This window comes from Nothobranchius furzeri, chromosome 16 (genome assembly GCF_043380555.1).
Source record: "Nothobranchius furzeri strain GRZ-AD chromosome 16, NfurGRZ-RIMD1, whole genome shotgun sequence".
Classification (NCBI taxonomy): Eukaryota; Metazoa; Chordata; class Actinopteri; order Cyprinodontiformes; family Nothobranchiidae; genus Nothobranchius; species Nothobranchius furzeri.
This window is the reverse complement of record NC_091756.1, coordinates 1,560,414-1,574,799: the sequence shown is the minus strand read 5'-3', so window position 1 is coordinate 1,574,799 and position 14,386 is coordinate 1,560,414. Positions and strand designations below refer to the sequence as shown.

The window sequence follows — 14,386 nt, the reverse complement described above, 5'->3', positions numbered from 1 at the left end:
CCAAAGGGGGGATTGATGGTGGCACTGATACTCCAGCTGAAGCCCAGAACCTTGTGGTGGGGACCCCACACTTCCGGAGGACAGGCCGATGACATCACTGACCCTACTGCACTACAGCTGGCGCTAATGACCTTTAGTCCTGAGGTTGTTAACTCACCTAACAAAGGGTGTGTGTGTGTGTGGGGGGGGGGGGGGGGGGGGTTGAATGGCACCCTGTACCACTGCTGGCTGACCCTGATCTCTCTGACTGCACCTGCGTGTGAACCGAGGGCCCTCCAGAGCGCCCACCTGCGCTGAACCCTTGCAAGGCCGTGACAGTCTACAGTCTAAAACGTTCCTGATTTCCATTTTCAGGTCTGACAAGCTACATTTTGTTAGTCGCGTGTATCGGTCTGATATTGACCGCGGCTGAGATTCATTCTCAGTCTCCTCCTAACGCATCTGTACGAACCGGGGCCCTCTTCGGGTATCACGCGCTGAGATCGCCCAGGTCTATTGATGACCAACTATCGTCTGTTCACTCAAAAGATTTTCGTCAAATTCGACCCCGCTATGGTGTGTACCGATAAGATGACAGGTGCTTTCTGCAACCTCTCAGAAATGGGAGCCCGCTGTACTAGTATCCTGACACAGCATGCCGAAGCTGCCATCCGTCACATACTAACCCAAGCACTTAAATTCACAGTTTTGAACAGTGACCTTTCCGGTACCAGCATTAGGCTGAAGCGTTTCCTAAACAGATTTTTTCTCAGTAGCTATTACAAGTGGCAATCTTTTAGATTTGGGATTCTCTTCAGTCAACTCGATTGAGATTAACACAAATCGTCGACACGTTGATGAGCTAACAGAGAATATCCAGCTCTGCGTAAGCAGGTACTGCAGCAACGGCATGCCTTGAGACAGCTGGGCACATCTGAACAACAGACTATGGTGGTACTCAACACTCATAGCAACATTTTGCGTAAAACAACTTCCGCTGTGAATGAGTTACGCTCTTTTGTGAATGTTGACTATGCTCATACACAGATGCTGACCACTTGCCTGTCCGACTATGGTCGGGACGTGAGCGCTTCAATCGATACCCTCCTCATGGGGAGGATCCCTCCATACCTTGTGTCCCTGGCCATGGTCCGGTCTGCAATTGCTCAGGTGGGAAGCAAGTAAGGTAATTTTTGGGTTTGGTTGGGTGGTATAGGAGATTTATTCCACATTTCTCAACTTTGGCAGCCCCTCTAACAGAGCTGACAAAAAAGTCCAACTCCAAAGTCAGATGGAATGATGACTGTGAACTTGCTTTTCAGTCCTTAAAGAAGCGGATATGTCAAGCTCCTGTTTTGCAAAGTCTTTCTTTTCCAAGCCCTTTGTTGTACAGGTGGACACTTCAAATGTTGGCCTTGGAGCGGTACTGGCTCAGGGAAGAGCTGGTGAAGAAAAACCTGTTCTGTTCCTGAGTAAGAAGCTGTTTGATCGGGAGAAAAGATACTCCACAGTAGAAAAGGAGGGACTAGCAATAAAGTGGGCTGTGGACTCTTTAACATACTACTTGCTTGGAAGGGAGTTTATTCTGCAAACTGATCACAGACCATTGTTGTGGATGCAGTCCAAACAGCACCAGAATGCCAGAATAATGCGTTGGTGCCTGGCCCTCCAGCCATATCAGTTCACCATACAGCATTTTCCAGGTAAGAAAAACCTTATTGCTGACTACCTTTCTCGTTTGCCTGAGATGTGTTAACCAAAAAAGGGGGGAAGTGAGTAAATGTTGAGAAGCAACATGTTTTCTTTAACTAAAGAGTGTTCATGCAGGACTGTAATGCAATCTGTGATAAACATGAATTTGTTTGTTACCCTCAGGAGATGTCCTCTGTGGCAGCCATCTTGAACCAGCTAAAGAGGAAGCCCGCCTCTAATGCTGCCTTTATATAGTAAAATGCCTGAGTGGACTGAGGTGATTGGCCGACCTGAATTGGAGGGGGGGTCAGAGGGTATATAGGTGGACTGCTGGGTGTGGCAAAGCGATCTCTCTCTGAAAGTGACTGAGACTGGAAGAGAGATGGATGGGTGGCCGTTTTGAAGACGGCTGGATTTTCTGTATTTTTTTTTTGACCAGAGGAAAATAAACTGGTTTTCCTTGTTCATCAACCAAGTCATCATGTCTCTTTTGTCCTCACTACACTTGACTGTGTAACAACAGTTCCTAAGAGACTATTCCACTCACTATGAAACACTCATTGTTGTAAGGTTTTGTTGTTGTAATAACCTGTGTAGACAGAGGCTGGTCTCCTCCTGCAGAGGCAGAGATGAGGAGAGGAGCTTGTTATGGCGAGGCGGGCTCATGGACAGGTGGCTATAAACAGCTTCAGTTTGGTTTGGAAGCACAACTCTCTCAGACAAGCGAAGATGGCTGATGACCTTTAGGCACTACAGGTCATGTTGACTCAGAGAACCAAAACAAACAGTCCTTAAAAGCTTAATCCAACACAAATCATCTCATCATCTAACTTTTGCAGGATTACATTTACCTTCTTAACGAAGCCAGGGGCAGGGTGGACTGGTTCTTCTTCCAGCTCTTGGAGAGTTTCTCCTCTCCCTCCCTCCTTATCTCAAGGCTCTTAGTCCTGTCTTGTGTGTACAGCGCTTTCTGCATGTTTTCTGGAAACTGTAAATTATTAAAAATGGACCTGGTCAGTTGGTCTCTCAACGCGAATGACAACATTTTTAATTACGCCATTATTGGATCTAGAGGGGTTGAAGACCAACAGAACACTAATGCAGAGAGGAAATTATCTCTGTCTGTCCCCAAAACAATTTTTGACTGAATCTGGTGCCCTTGGAGTCTGTGGGGCTGAAGTGATAACTCCCCCCGATCTCAGAAATGTGTGTACTGAAACTCTAATTTCCCTCTGGGATTACTAAAGTATCTTTGAATTGAATTTGAATTGATGAGAACGAGGTGCAGCAGATGATGCCTCTAAAGCGGTCCAGTTTGGTGCTTTCAGTCTACGAGTCCGGATGAGAACCAAGTCTTCTGAGTGTTTCCTTCATCTTGAACACACACACTCATGCATGCCTGTTTTCAATTCCATTTAATTTGGCTCAGATGTCTACCTGAACGAAGCCATGATCAAGTCTTAACTAAATGATACCATAAGGTAGCTTGATGTAAAAAATACTGCTTTGTACCTTAAGAGTTTACAAAAACTTGTGTTAATATTTTGTTTCTCAAAGATGTCAGAATGTTAATATTGATAGAGAAAAATTGGTTTTCGCTGACATTACTGCTTAAAATCATAGCTGCCTTATATGTAAAACACCTGTTGCTTCATTAAAACGTAAGTGTTATCCTGTGCCAGTCTTCCCGTCTCATCAGGGAGGACAACTGGCCCGAGATCTCCCTGGTTTTAATAAAAATAACCCAACAAATACACTGTTGAAAATGTCCCGTATTTACATCAGTTCGTTACTCTGAACGAGGAAGTGAACTGTTCTCCAGGACTCGGCTCTCGTTGAAGAGCAGTTCACATTTAGTTAGAGAGCACCACGTCGCTAGTGTCCGTCAGACCTGGGTTTCAGTCTGTCTCCACCCCAGAGACACCAGAAGAACTCCAGGAGATACGTAGAGTGCACCATCCTGCTGTCACCGTTGGCTTCTTGTAGAAGTTGCTCCTTCAGCTTGTAGCATGTTCTAGCTGGACCACGCTGGAGACGCTGATGCAGTCCTGCTGTCCACCGCTGTCTGGCCGAGAGCTCACCGTGGTTTTAGAACGGAACCGTTTAACGTTCCAGGTGTTTCTGTTCAGGTCATGTAAAGGTGTGTGTGTGTGCGCGTGTGTGTGTGTGTGTGTGTGTGTGTGTGTGTGTGTGTGTGTGTGTGTGTGTGTGTGTTATTGGCTCAACTCATGAAGAAGGGTTTCAGGCCACCAAAGCTTTCACATCATTGTCCAGCTGCACAGAGGACCTGAGGACAAGTGTGGGACAGCAGCAGCTCAGGAGGTAGAGTGGCTGTTCCGGTAATCAGAAGACTGCAGGTTGTGACCAGAGAATGCTGCTTTTGTGTCGTTGGGCAAAACACTTAGCCCGGTGGTTGTCGGAGGGACCGGTGGCGCCTGTGTATGGCAGGCCTCACCTGTGTCAGCCGTGGCCACATCGTAGCACATCTCACCAGCGTGTGGATGTGTGGATGACTGACTGTGTTGTGAAACGCCTTGGGGGGGTTGTAGAACCCTAGGAAGGTGCTCTACAACAGCTGGTCTGTCTGTGGCTCTGGAAATAATCACAGTGGAAACACCTGAATAAGCACGGCTGCATGTTTAGGAAAATATGGAAGGTTTATTCGACCTACTTTGACAAGCCTTCAGATCCATAGGCAACAAACCCAAGTCTCTAGATATCGATGCAACACCTCCAAACATTAGCAGCCTTGTTTCTGCCATCATCAACACATCCATTCACCTCTTGTCCAAGCAGACATGTCTTTAACTCCATTAAGTGGGTTAGTAGTTGGAACTCACAACAGCGTTGACTTCTATGTTTTAAGGGTCCGTTGAAAACAGACAGTCCAACACAAAGTCCATTGGGTACAGGGTTGTCCGGTCTTCAGCTGCTAGGATAGCTTATTTACAAGTTCCTACTAGAAGCAACGGGAAACAAGCACTGCCATTGTGCTAATAAAACAAGTTGACTGTCCCGTTTCAGATTCAAAGATAACATCCAAAGAGACAACTCATTGAAATGATTGTGCTTTTAATCCACAGAACAACTTTGTGTTTAGAAAACGAATGTCTGTGAGAGGCACCGGAAAAGAGACGTTTACGGTAGAAACATGAACTAACATGAAGTGTAGTAAGACTGGATCGGCTCGCCGTTAATACGAAGTGTGTTTATGGTCCCTGAACAAGTAAAAGAAACTATAATCTTCTGCTTAAACATTCAAAGATCAATCAGGTTGACTGGAGTCTTCTGATCCGCAGTCAGCTGAAAACAGCCGTGTCTCTCTCTTTCACAGTCTAGAGCTAGCAGAAGGACAGGGTGTACAAATGTATGACTTATTTATATATTTATAACATTGCTACAGGCTGACTCTAGTCGTGGTCTTGTCTTGTACAAGAGACTCAATAATGCTGTTCGACCACGCTAAGCCCTTTCAGAAAAGCTCACAGAATAGGTCCGTGGGGCAAAGGTAGGTTATGAAGGCAGACGCAGTCAGTGCTCCCCACCAAGAACCAGTAAACTATGAATAAGAAGAAGTTTCCAGACAGTAGACGTGTTATTAGGCTAGTTATGTGGTAGTACTAAACCTCCCCCCCCCCCCCCGACCCCTGGCCTTGGCTCGTGGGCTGGTGTTGTTAATGCTTCCAGTGATCTTGGTCCTGGCGTCTCTGACTTGTGGACATGTTCCGCGATGGACCTGACTGTGTGGCACTCGGCAGTGCTCCTCCCAGCACAAGTCAGGTGGTGGCTGTTGTTACACGGTCACTTCCGTCTTGCTGCCAGTGCGGTAGTGTTGTGGCTGCTGCTGCTGCTGCTGCTGGTGGTGCTGTGGGATGTAATGAAGCTGTTCTACAGTGTGAGTTCGTCTGGAGGCAAACGCTTGTCTTTTGGTAGCTGTTTGGTTAGCGGCTGCCCCGCCGCCGCTGCCACCACCACCGTTGTTTGAGGCACTGGGATGGGAGTGCACTTTGGTCATCTGGTAGCGATCCAACAGGGGAGTTGTTGGTGTGAACACATCTGTGTGTGAGATGGCACGTGACATTGACTTGTCACTTCCATGGAAGCCACCAGAAATGCTGCTCACCATTCCACGCTTCAAGGACCTCATCAGCTTCTCTGGCGACAGCAGAGGATCCTGGGACAGGAGGCGATCTTGTGAGTACAGGCGCTCTTGTGAATAGAGGCGTTCATGAGAGTAATGGCGATCCTTTGAGTACAGATGCTCCTGTGAAAAGAGTCGGTCCTTGGAGAACACGCGGTCCTTGGAGTACAGGCGATCTTGGGAGGTGTGGCGATCCTGCGGTAGGAGGCGTTCCTGAGATCGAAGACGTTCAGCCGACAGCAGCTGTTCATCTGATAGGATCCTGCCTCCATATGGAGAAATCCCTTCTGAAGACACATAATCCTGGTGTGTGCCGCTCTGTGGGACTAGGACACGGTCCTGAGACATGGCCCTTTGGACACGTCGGGGGCGCTGCCTCTGCTGGGACTGCGGCTGTGAGGACTGAGAGTGGGCAGGAGCCTGAGAGATGGAGGACTGTGGAGGTTGACCCTGAAGTTGCTTCTGCTGTAGGTCCCAGTGCTGTTCAACAAAACACGAGTGAGGGAAAGGTTTGGTGAGCCACTGCTGAAGAAGCTGGCAACAAAATCAGCGGGAACAAACGTGACCCTGAAAAACGAAGACCTGTGCACTTACCTGTTCCTGACTCTTCGTGAGAACATGCAAAGGAAGGGTTCCTCTTGCTGCCAGGTCAGGCAGGTGACGCTTCCGAGTGTAGTAGTCCTCCACATCTTTATCTGCTGCAGAGACAAAACAAAGACTGTAGCAACATGAGAAAGGAAAAGCACACAAGTAAGGACTACTGCACACCAAGCAGGAAGGGCTGGTGGACATCCTCTCCAAGCTCATGTAGAAGAACAGAAAACAGAAGCAGAAGGTCACACTGTCCATGCTAGTGCACAACATTCAGGTCCAGGCTTAGTCTGTGCTTCTGTAGGCAGCTCTGGCTGTGGAGGCAAACATGCTGCAAAGCCCAGTCAGCCCTTCCTGGAGGGCCTGAAGGCTTTTAGACCTTTTCAGCTTCTTCTTCATTTGTGTGCAAACAAGAGAACGTGCATCCAGAAGCAGATCAGGAGGACCAGGAGACGACAGTGTCCAAGAACCCACCAAGAGACCAACAAGTCATGCCACGCATCACAAACATGCAAAAGGACTAGTCACACACAAACACACACACACACACACATTCACACAGACCAGGGTTAATCACTAAACGATGACATCATAGAGAGCGCTCCATCATGTTGGGGACGTCCTACATGAGTTTGTCGTGATGAGCCACCCGTCCTATCCTAGTCGTCCCACCCTGCTCCAGTGCTCACCTCATTCCCAGAAAAACCACGTCTGCATCGTTTCCCTTCATCAAATCCACGACGAAAGTGCTGCTCGGTCTCAGTCCAACACGACGTGTCCGTGAGCAGATACCAGCCAGCTGTCAGCAGACACGTGGTGAGCCTCAGCTCCCTCTCTCTGGTGGACGTCTTCCGCTTTTGCTTCAACAACGACTAAAAGACGTCGTCCTGCCCTTCACAAGCCCGATATGAGTAACGATATCAGGCTTAGGCACGTCCCCATCGGATTTAGCCCTCAGGTCCGAGTCATTTGCCTTTGAGTGTCTACCGATACGAGTCCTGCTCCGATACTTCTATAACACATGAAGTGTGAAGAACCCGTATTTGTGTTGAACTTATTTTAACAAAGTTCACTTTTGAGACGTAACTCAAACAATCAAGTAAAAATAACAAACTTCACTTTTGGACTTTCATTTATTGTCGCTGTCATCCACTCCGGTGTCTGGGTGGAGTCGAGAGGTCCAACGCTGCCACCAGATGTGTTGAACCAGATGTTTGTGAAAACTTCTGAGCCACACCGGCGGACGTGGGAGCGTCTCACGCAGGACGTTTTTGGACCACGTAGGACAATGTCCTCGCAGGCTTCAGATTTGTAACTGTAGGTATTGTAGTGACCTCTGACCTTTACACATTATACCTATTTTTATTGTGGCAATGGTCTGTTGAAATAACAGAGAGATCCTCGTATTAATATCAGAAACTATTATGAAACATCAGAACACGCATGAAAACACGTCTCAGTGCTGTAACGGTTCAAACGGCTTAGAGACCCTTTATCTTTATCTCTTATCTTGGTGCTTTTACTAGTTTTATGGTTAGTTAACGTTTAATGTAAGTCTATGTCTTGCTTTTATGTTTTTAGCTTTATATTTCACTCCGATGCCGTCTTTGTTGTGAGTGGGTCTGTGGCTCTCCTCTACAGCACTTTGGTCAGCTGCCATGCTATCTTTCATGTGCTTTATAAGTAAACTCATGAGGTGTAGCAGCTCATCACCAGCAGTGTGTGCATGACTGCTGTGTTGTAAAGTGCCTTGGGCGGCTGCAGAACTCCACACCAGCAGCGAGGGATGAGATCTGAGGAGACTTCCAGAATGTTCTGATGCGAGCCAGCACCACGCCATCTCTGCGGCGTCGATAAACACGGGCTGCACTTTCTTTGGGTAGAGACTAAAGAGGCCCATCACCCTGGTGGTGAATCACAAATGAATGGTTTGATTTCACGGTCCGCTCACACCCTTCCTCTGTTGGGAGCTGCAACATTTTAGGAGTGAGCGTGTGATCTCCCCACAGCTGAAACACGCTGCAGCGCCTCAGTAAGTCCTGGTCAGGAGTCAGGGGAGCACACAAGGCTGTGCTGTTCATCATGCAGTGCACCGGGTGGGATTCGACTGCAGGACACTTTGACCTACTGAGTTTCTTCAGGGATGAGAACCGGTTGAGGTCGGCTTTGATGGCCGCCTCGTAGGAGGGTGGAAGGTGGGACAGGCTCTGGAAGGAGCGTGAGAAAGACAGGTCGTAGGGCTCCGTCTGTGAGGTCAGGATGCCGCTTATCCGATTGTTTTCTGGAGACACATACATACATATACAGACACAGAAGAGGAATGATGGACAGGCGGGCTCCTCCGTCCACAAACACCTATCAGTGCTGAGAGCCCAGGCAGACCACCTGCTGAAGCGGAGGGAAAACAAGATTGAGCAGGTACAGAGGCTGGAGTTTTAGTTACGCAAGTAAACCCGGAGGCTGAGACGACAATCATCAGTAAAAGTCGTGTTTGATGGTTTCAGGTCACCTGAGGGCCATCCAGTTTAAACCGGCTTAAGGAGAAACAGTAGTCTGTCTTCTATAAGAAGCGTTATTATGTCCCAAACACGTGGTTCCAGATTTCTACTGCAACATTTCCTAAATGGACAGGAACCCCACCCCCAACTGCACACGGCATGTTTACCAGAACATGTATCTTCTTATTTATGGAGTGGTCTTCATGCAGCCGTTGGTGTCTACAGGTGTCTCTGCTCTGAAAGGCCAGTTGCACATCTAAAACTCCAGCTCGCTGTTACAAGAGAACACACCACACTGTGGACCTGGCGTGACTGTGAGGTGGTAGGACATGAGGGAGCAGTGGTACGAGACAGAGGAGACAGCAAGGACCACAGGGAGATGAGACAAGACAAACACCAGCTGAGTGACCCTGGCTCCGGCTGAAGCAGACAGGAAGTCCTCCTCCCTCTGCTCTTCATCACACACACACACACACACACACACACACACACACACACACACACACACACACACACACACACACACACACACACACACAACAGAGGATCCACGGTCTCGTCCATCTTCCCCTCTCCGTCAATCTTATCTACTCCACCATGCTGCCTCCCACTTTTCTTCATTTCTAACTTCTTTTGTGTCTTTTCAGAATCATCTTTTCACTCCAGCTGTGTCTCAGCTCCTTTATGAGTCTGTCATGCAGCGCAGCAGCATGGGTGCAGCTTAAAACCAGCCTCCAGTGCACAGATAAAACCGGCCTTAGAAAATGTCTCCAAGCAAGAGAATAGGAGGGGGAAAGCAGAAGGCTCTTTAAAACAGACTAAATAGCACAGGATATATATATATATATATATATATATATATATATATATATACATATACAGAGTTAACAGAGAGGCCGATAACGCATTGCTTAGTAGCGTGTTACTAGCGCTTTGGGCTTCCTGACAGGGTTGCGGAAGGCGCTTTATAAATAAAGCTTTGATTGATTGATTGATTGATTGATACTATAAAATGACTACTTTATTCAGTAACAACTAATCTAACGTGTCACCATTTCCATATTAGTAATCAACTTAACGTGACTTGTCCAAGACACCGTGCATTACTGGAGTGGTTACTACTTTTGTGATATGCAAAAACGGCAAAAGCAGCATCAGGAGTAGTAGGACACGTGCACCCAACAGCAGCACGGATGCTGTAGTCAGAACAAACAGCACTTCGGCTACTGAATGACCGAATGGCGCCGCGGTGCAAATGAACACCGACCAAAGATGGCAGCATCAGAACGCTGAGCGACAGACAAACAGCCAACACAACCGTAGCAACAAAAGCTCACCGAAACAAGCCAAAATAGAACAAACAACAGTAAACCTGGCTACCCACAATGCACCTCGTCTGCTGCTTGTTCCACAGTCACTAGTGTCACTAGTGACCCCGCCCACTGCAGAACAGACAGTGGGTGAGGTGCATTTTGGGTAGCTGCTTGTCCTATCATGGTGTGTTTTGTTGCTAGGTTGTGTTGGCTGTTTGTCTGTCGCTCAGCGTTCTGATGTCGTGTTCATTTGCACCGCGAAGGGCGGTTCCATGCTGAGGAACGGGATCTCAGTGCTGTTCGTGTTTTTAACCGCGTGCCTCACAGTAATTTTTGGTTTCAGTGTGTTTGCTCATGCTGGGTGCTAGCTTGGAGCCCACTGCCCCACACATGGCACTGGCATAACGGACAGCTGGTTTGGTGTAGAAGCGGCGGCTTCAGGTACTGGCAGCTGCTGGAAATTACTAACAAAGTAGCTTTTAATCTAACTTTGCTACTTCTAACACAAAGTAACCAGTAAAGTAACTTAGTCTTGGAAGGAGTAATCAGTAGGCAGTAATCAAATGACTATTTCAAGATAACTGGCAACACTGAAGGCATCGTGGTACCCGTGGTCCTTGGGGCACCCAGGCCAGTGCCCCCCTGACTGGAGGAGTGGCTAAAGTAGATCCCAGAAAAAGCATCCGACATCAGCTAAGATACTGCAGAACCCTCACGCTCCCAGGGGAGGACCTGAGCGTGGAAGGATGAGAGCACCCGCGGGGGGTGAGATGGGAACGTTGTGTTTTGTTAGATAAATGTATACACATGTACACATATCCCTTCAGAGATGAGAGGCTGGAGGTAATCTCCTGCATCATAATGACCAGCAGGTGATTGGATCCTAAAACCAGACAGATATTTATATTATTAGTATTATTTATGGTTTGGTCTCCAGCCGAGCGTGTTGCTAACCTGCCACTGGGACTGGTTCAGCCACTGCATATCTCCTCAGTTGGCAGCTCAGGATTGACATCTATTTTTGGCAGTTTCCAGGCCTCGGACATTAGTATTTGATGGTGTTTTTGGAGTTGATCCATTTTTAGATGCTCCCTTCTGAAGCTCTGGTAATTGGCTCTCTTGTATCCATGTTGCCTTGATCTGGACTTCCAACCTTCTCCTACACATTGTTTATGGTGGCCGATGTTAACAGTGCTTTTGCCAAGCGCCTCGGTGACCACTGTACTGTCGGTGCTGCACATCTGCTTGCTGGATTCTGTGATAGTCCCAACAGGGATTGTACTTGATGCTGCATTCACATCATCTAGTTCCGGGGTATTCAGGTCCAATCCTCGAGGGCCGGTGTCCAGCTCATTTTGGTTTTAACCTGCTTCAACACACCTGATTATCACCAGCAGGTGATTAACGGGCTTCCACAGAGCCTGATGAGCTGCTGCACAGGGGATTCAACCACTGAATCTAGTGTGTTGGATCAGAAAAAACACTAAGATTTGTTGGATACCGGCCCTCCAGGACCAGAATGGAGAATACCCTGAATCTAGATGCTCTGGAGGTACCTTACTCAGCTTTTCTAGCTGCTGTGTTAATTCCCAATCTGATTCTGCGTCCATAATCAATTTTAAGATAGTTGGACTCACATAAACAGACTTAACCCCAGCTGGTCATGCAGGAGAAAACTGGTTTTCATCTGAATTCAGGTCTAAATCAGACGTGGAGACACGTGTGAGGATGTTGGTGTTACATATGTAGACACACGGGGCTAGAGAGGGATGAAAAACAACTCACATCAAATAAAACACGCTAGACTTACCACGCCTCAGTGATCGGTGAGCTAACAAACCCAATAAAAATATACAGTTCAGAAAACATGTTGATGGGGAAAGAAAAACACTTCATACACACACACACACACACACACACACACACACACAAACACACACACACACACACACACACACACACACACACACACACACACACACACACACACACACACACACAAACACACACACACACACACACACACACACACACACACACACACACACACACACACACACACACACACACACACACACACCTGGGTGGATTCTTGTGCTGATTTCTGACCTGATTAACCCTTCTGATGCCTGATTACCAAAAATGGTACTATCAGGTGTAGCTAGTGCTCTGAAGCCCCATTCCCATCTGTACCGGGTCGGCCCGGGCCGGGTAGCGTAGGTTGTTTACATATCTGGGTGGCCTGGTATTTTTCTGGGCCAACCAAGGCTCATTCTCAGCCCTCTTCTCGAGGGGGTCTGCTTCAGGCCGACCAGGGCCAACACACCCACTGCTGACAGCAAATTCACACCTTCCATTAGAGCAAGCCTCTGATTGGTGGGTAGAATCAGCCCACATGGGCTTAAGGCAAGCTCAATTCATTATCATTCATTATCATGCTGATTGCCCAGAAGCTGAAAGTGTCTCTGACTGCATTCCTTGCATTACCTAAGCAAGGATGTGTGGAAACAACTGGGCCAGGCTGGGGCTACCCGGTACAGATGGGAATGGCCCAAAGAGGCATTGGGGCCACTCCCATCATAAACTGGGCCTATCAAACATGCTGGAATGCCTTCATCTAATTTTGATGACAAACAAGCGTGCTGCCTGTTGACCATGACCTGTCTTGTACCCAATCAGAAAGCAAGGTGTCAAAAGCCCAATCCCTGTCCTTTTCACCATGTTTCTTTGCTTCAGTTGTGCTTGATCTCACAGATGTTCTGTCTGATCGGTGAATGGTTTTGATCAGGTGATGTAGGTGCAAACCTGTCAGGTGAGCAGGGTAGGGTTAGGGTTAAGGGTTAGACATCTCCGGCTCTCGCTGGAGCAGTTCACAGTCGAGTGTGAAGCTGCTGGGATGAGAATCAGCTCCTCTAAATCTGAGACCATGGTCTCTGAATCAGAAAAGGGTAGAATGCCTCCTCCAGGAAGAGGTCCTGCCCCAACTGGAGGAGTTTAAGTATCTCGGGGTCTTGTTCACGAGTGAGGGAAAGGTGGAGCGTGAGATCGATAGGTGGATTGGTGCTGCATCTGCAGTGATGCGGGCGTTGTACCGGTCTGTCGTGGTGAAGAGAGAGCTGGCGAAGCTCTCGATTAACCGGTCGATCGGATTGGCTGAAAGGAGCTTTCTCCACAGCGTGGTCGGACCCTCCCTTAGGCCTGGAATATACTTGCTGTTTAATCTTGCGTTAGCGCAGGGAGCAGGCTGCATCTTTGTTCACATACTTGCTGCAACCCGCCGATGCACTGCATGTAGTACAAGAGTGCTCCTCTAGGGGGCGCACTAGTGAACTCAGACCGGACAGAGAGCCGGGTTTGTAGGAACAACCAAAACAAGCATGTCGTCAATACAAGAGCTCACCAACTGGTTAATTCTGGGATGACACCAGAAAAAAATTAACCAGAGGTATCGTAGATGATGTGAACGACCTTTAAACGAGAGATGCAGGGACTATGGTGAGTGTGTCTTGCTCGGTTTGTGAACTCTATCTACTGGTTACGCATTCAGGCGTGTCTCATTGATTTCAGGAGACGCGCACAAATAAAAGCTTCAAATCAACACAAGCAACGAGCGGCAGCCAATTTAAACACATCTTTGCGCCCTTGCGGCACAAGGACCGGGGGGATTTTTACAGTAATTATACAACAATTATGTATAAAACTACAGCCTTGAGGCTCTTTTATCAGGAATGCAGAACTGTCAAGTACACAGGTGGCAGTAGATAACCCTCAAACAAGCTATTACAAATTGTCATTTTCAAATTATCATCTTTAAAATTGTCATTTCTTCAAATTGTCATTTCTTTAAATTGTCATTTTCAAATTGTCATCTTTAAAATTGTTAGTAATTAATTGTTAACTTTTGAAACCTGACTTCTTTGAAATGAAACACAGAAAGGTGTATATTTGGTTATTGAATAAGCAAAGAATCCATTAAGTCTTCTGTTTAATAAACAAACTTTTGCTATAAAATGTAATTATCTTCAATTAAAAATTAATCTTTGGACTAAAATATGGACCAAGACAGTTAGTGTATGCACTTCTATCGATTGCATTAATATCCTAGATATTTATGCATAATATAAGTTCATATGCCAATGTGCCTGGTCTTTTCTCAGGATCTAACCAAACTG

At 47.3% G+C, this 14,386-nt stretch overlaps 1 protein-coding gene across 10 annotated transcripts in view; it reads right to left on the bottom strand.

The window, feature by feature from the left end:
* Positions 1–213: 213 nt before the first annotated feature.
* The window catches only part of LOC107397149 (protein shisa-6), an 83,395-nt gene continuing 69,222 nt past the window's right edge, over positions 214–14,386 (bottom strand). For 2 of the 10 annotated variants that reach the window (XM_054736387.2, XM_015977061.3), the window contains 4 exons: positions 12,025–12,045; positions 8,532–8,684; positions 6,407–6,510; positions 214–6,292 (listed from right to left, as the gene is read on the bottom strand). In XM_054736387.2, coding sequence (XP_054592362.2) covers positions 5,465–6,292; positions 6,407–6,510; positions 8,532–8,684; positions 12,025–12,045 — 1,106 coding nt within the window. In that variant the 3' untranslated portion in view covers positions 214–5,464. The remainder of the gene's footprint in view (positions 6,293–6,406; positions 6,511–8,531; positions 8,685–12,024; positions 12,046–14,386) is intronic. The other 8 variants (XM_054736389.2, XM_054736390.2, XM_054736391.2 and 5 more) reach the window with 6 other exon arrangements.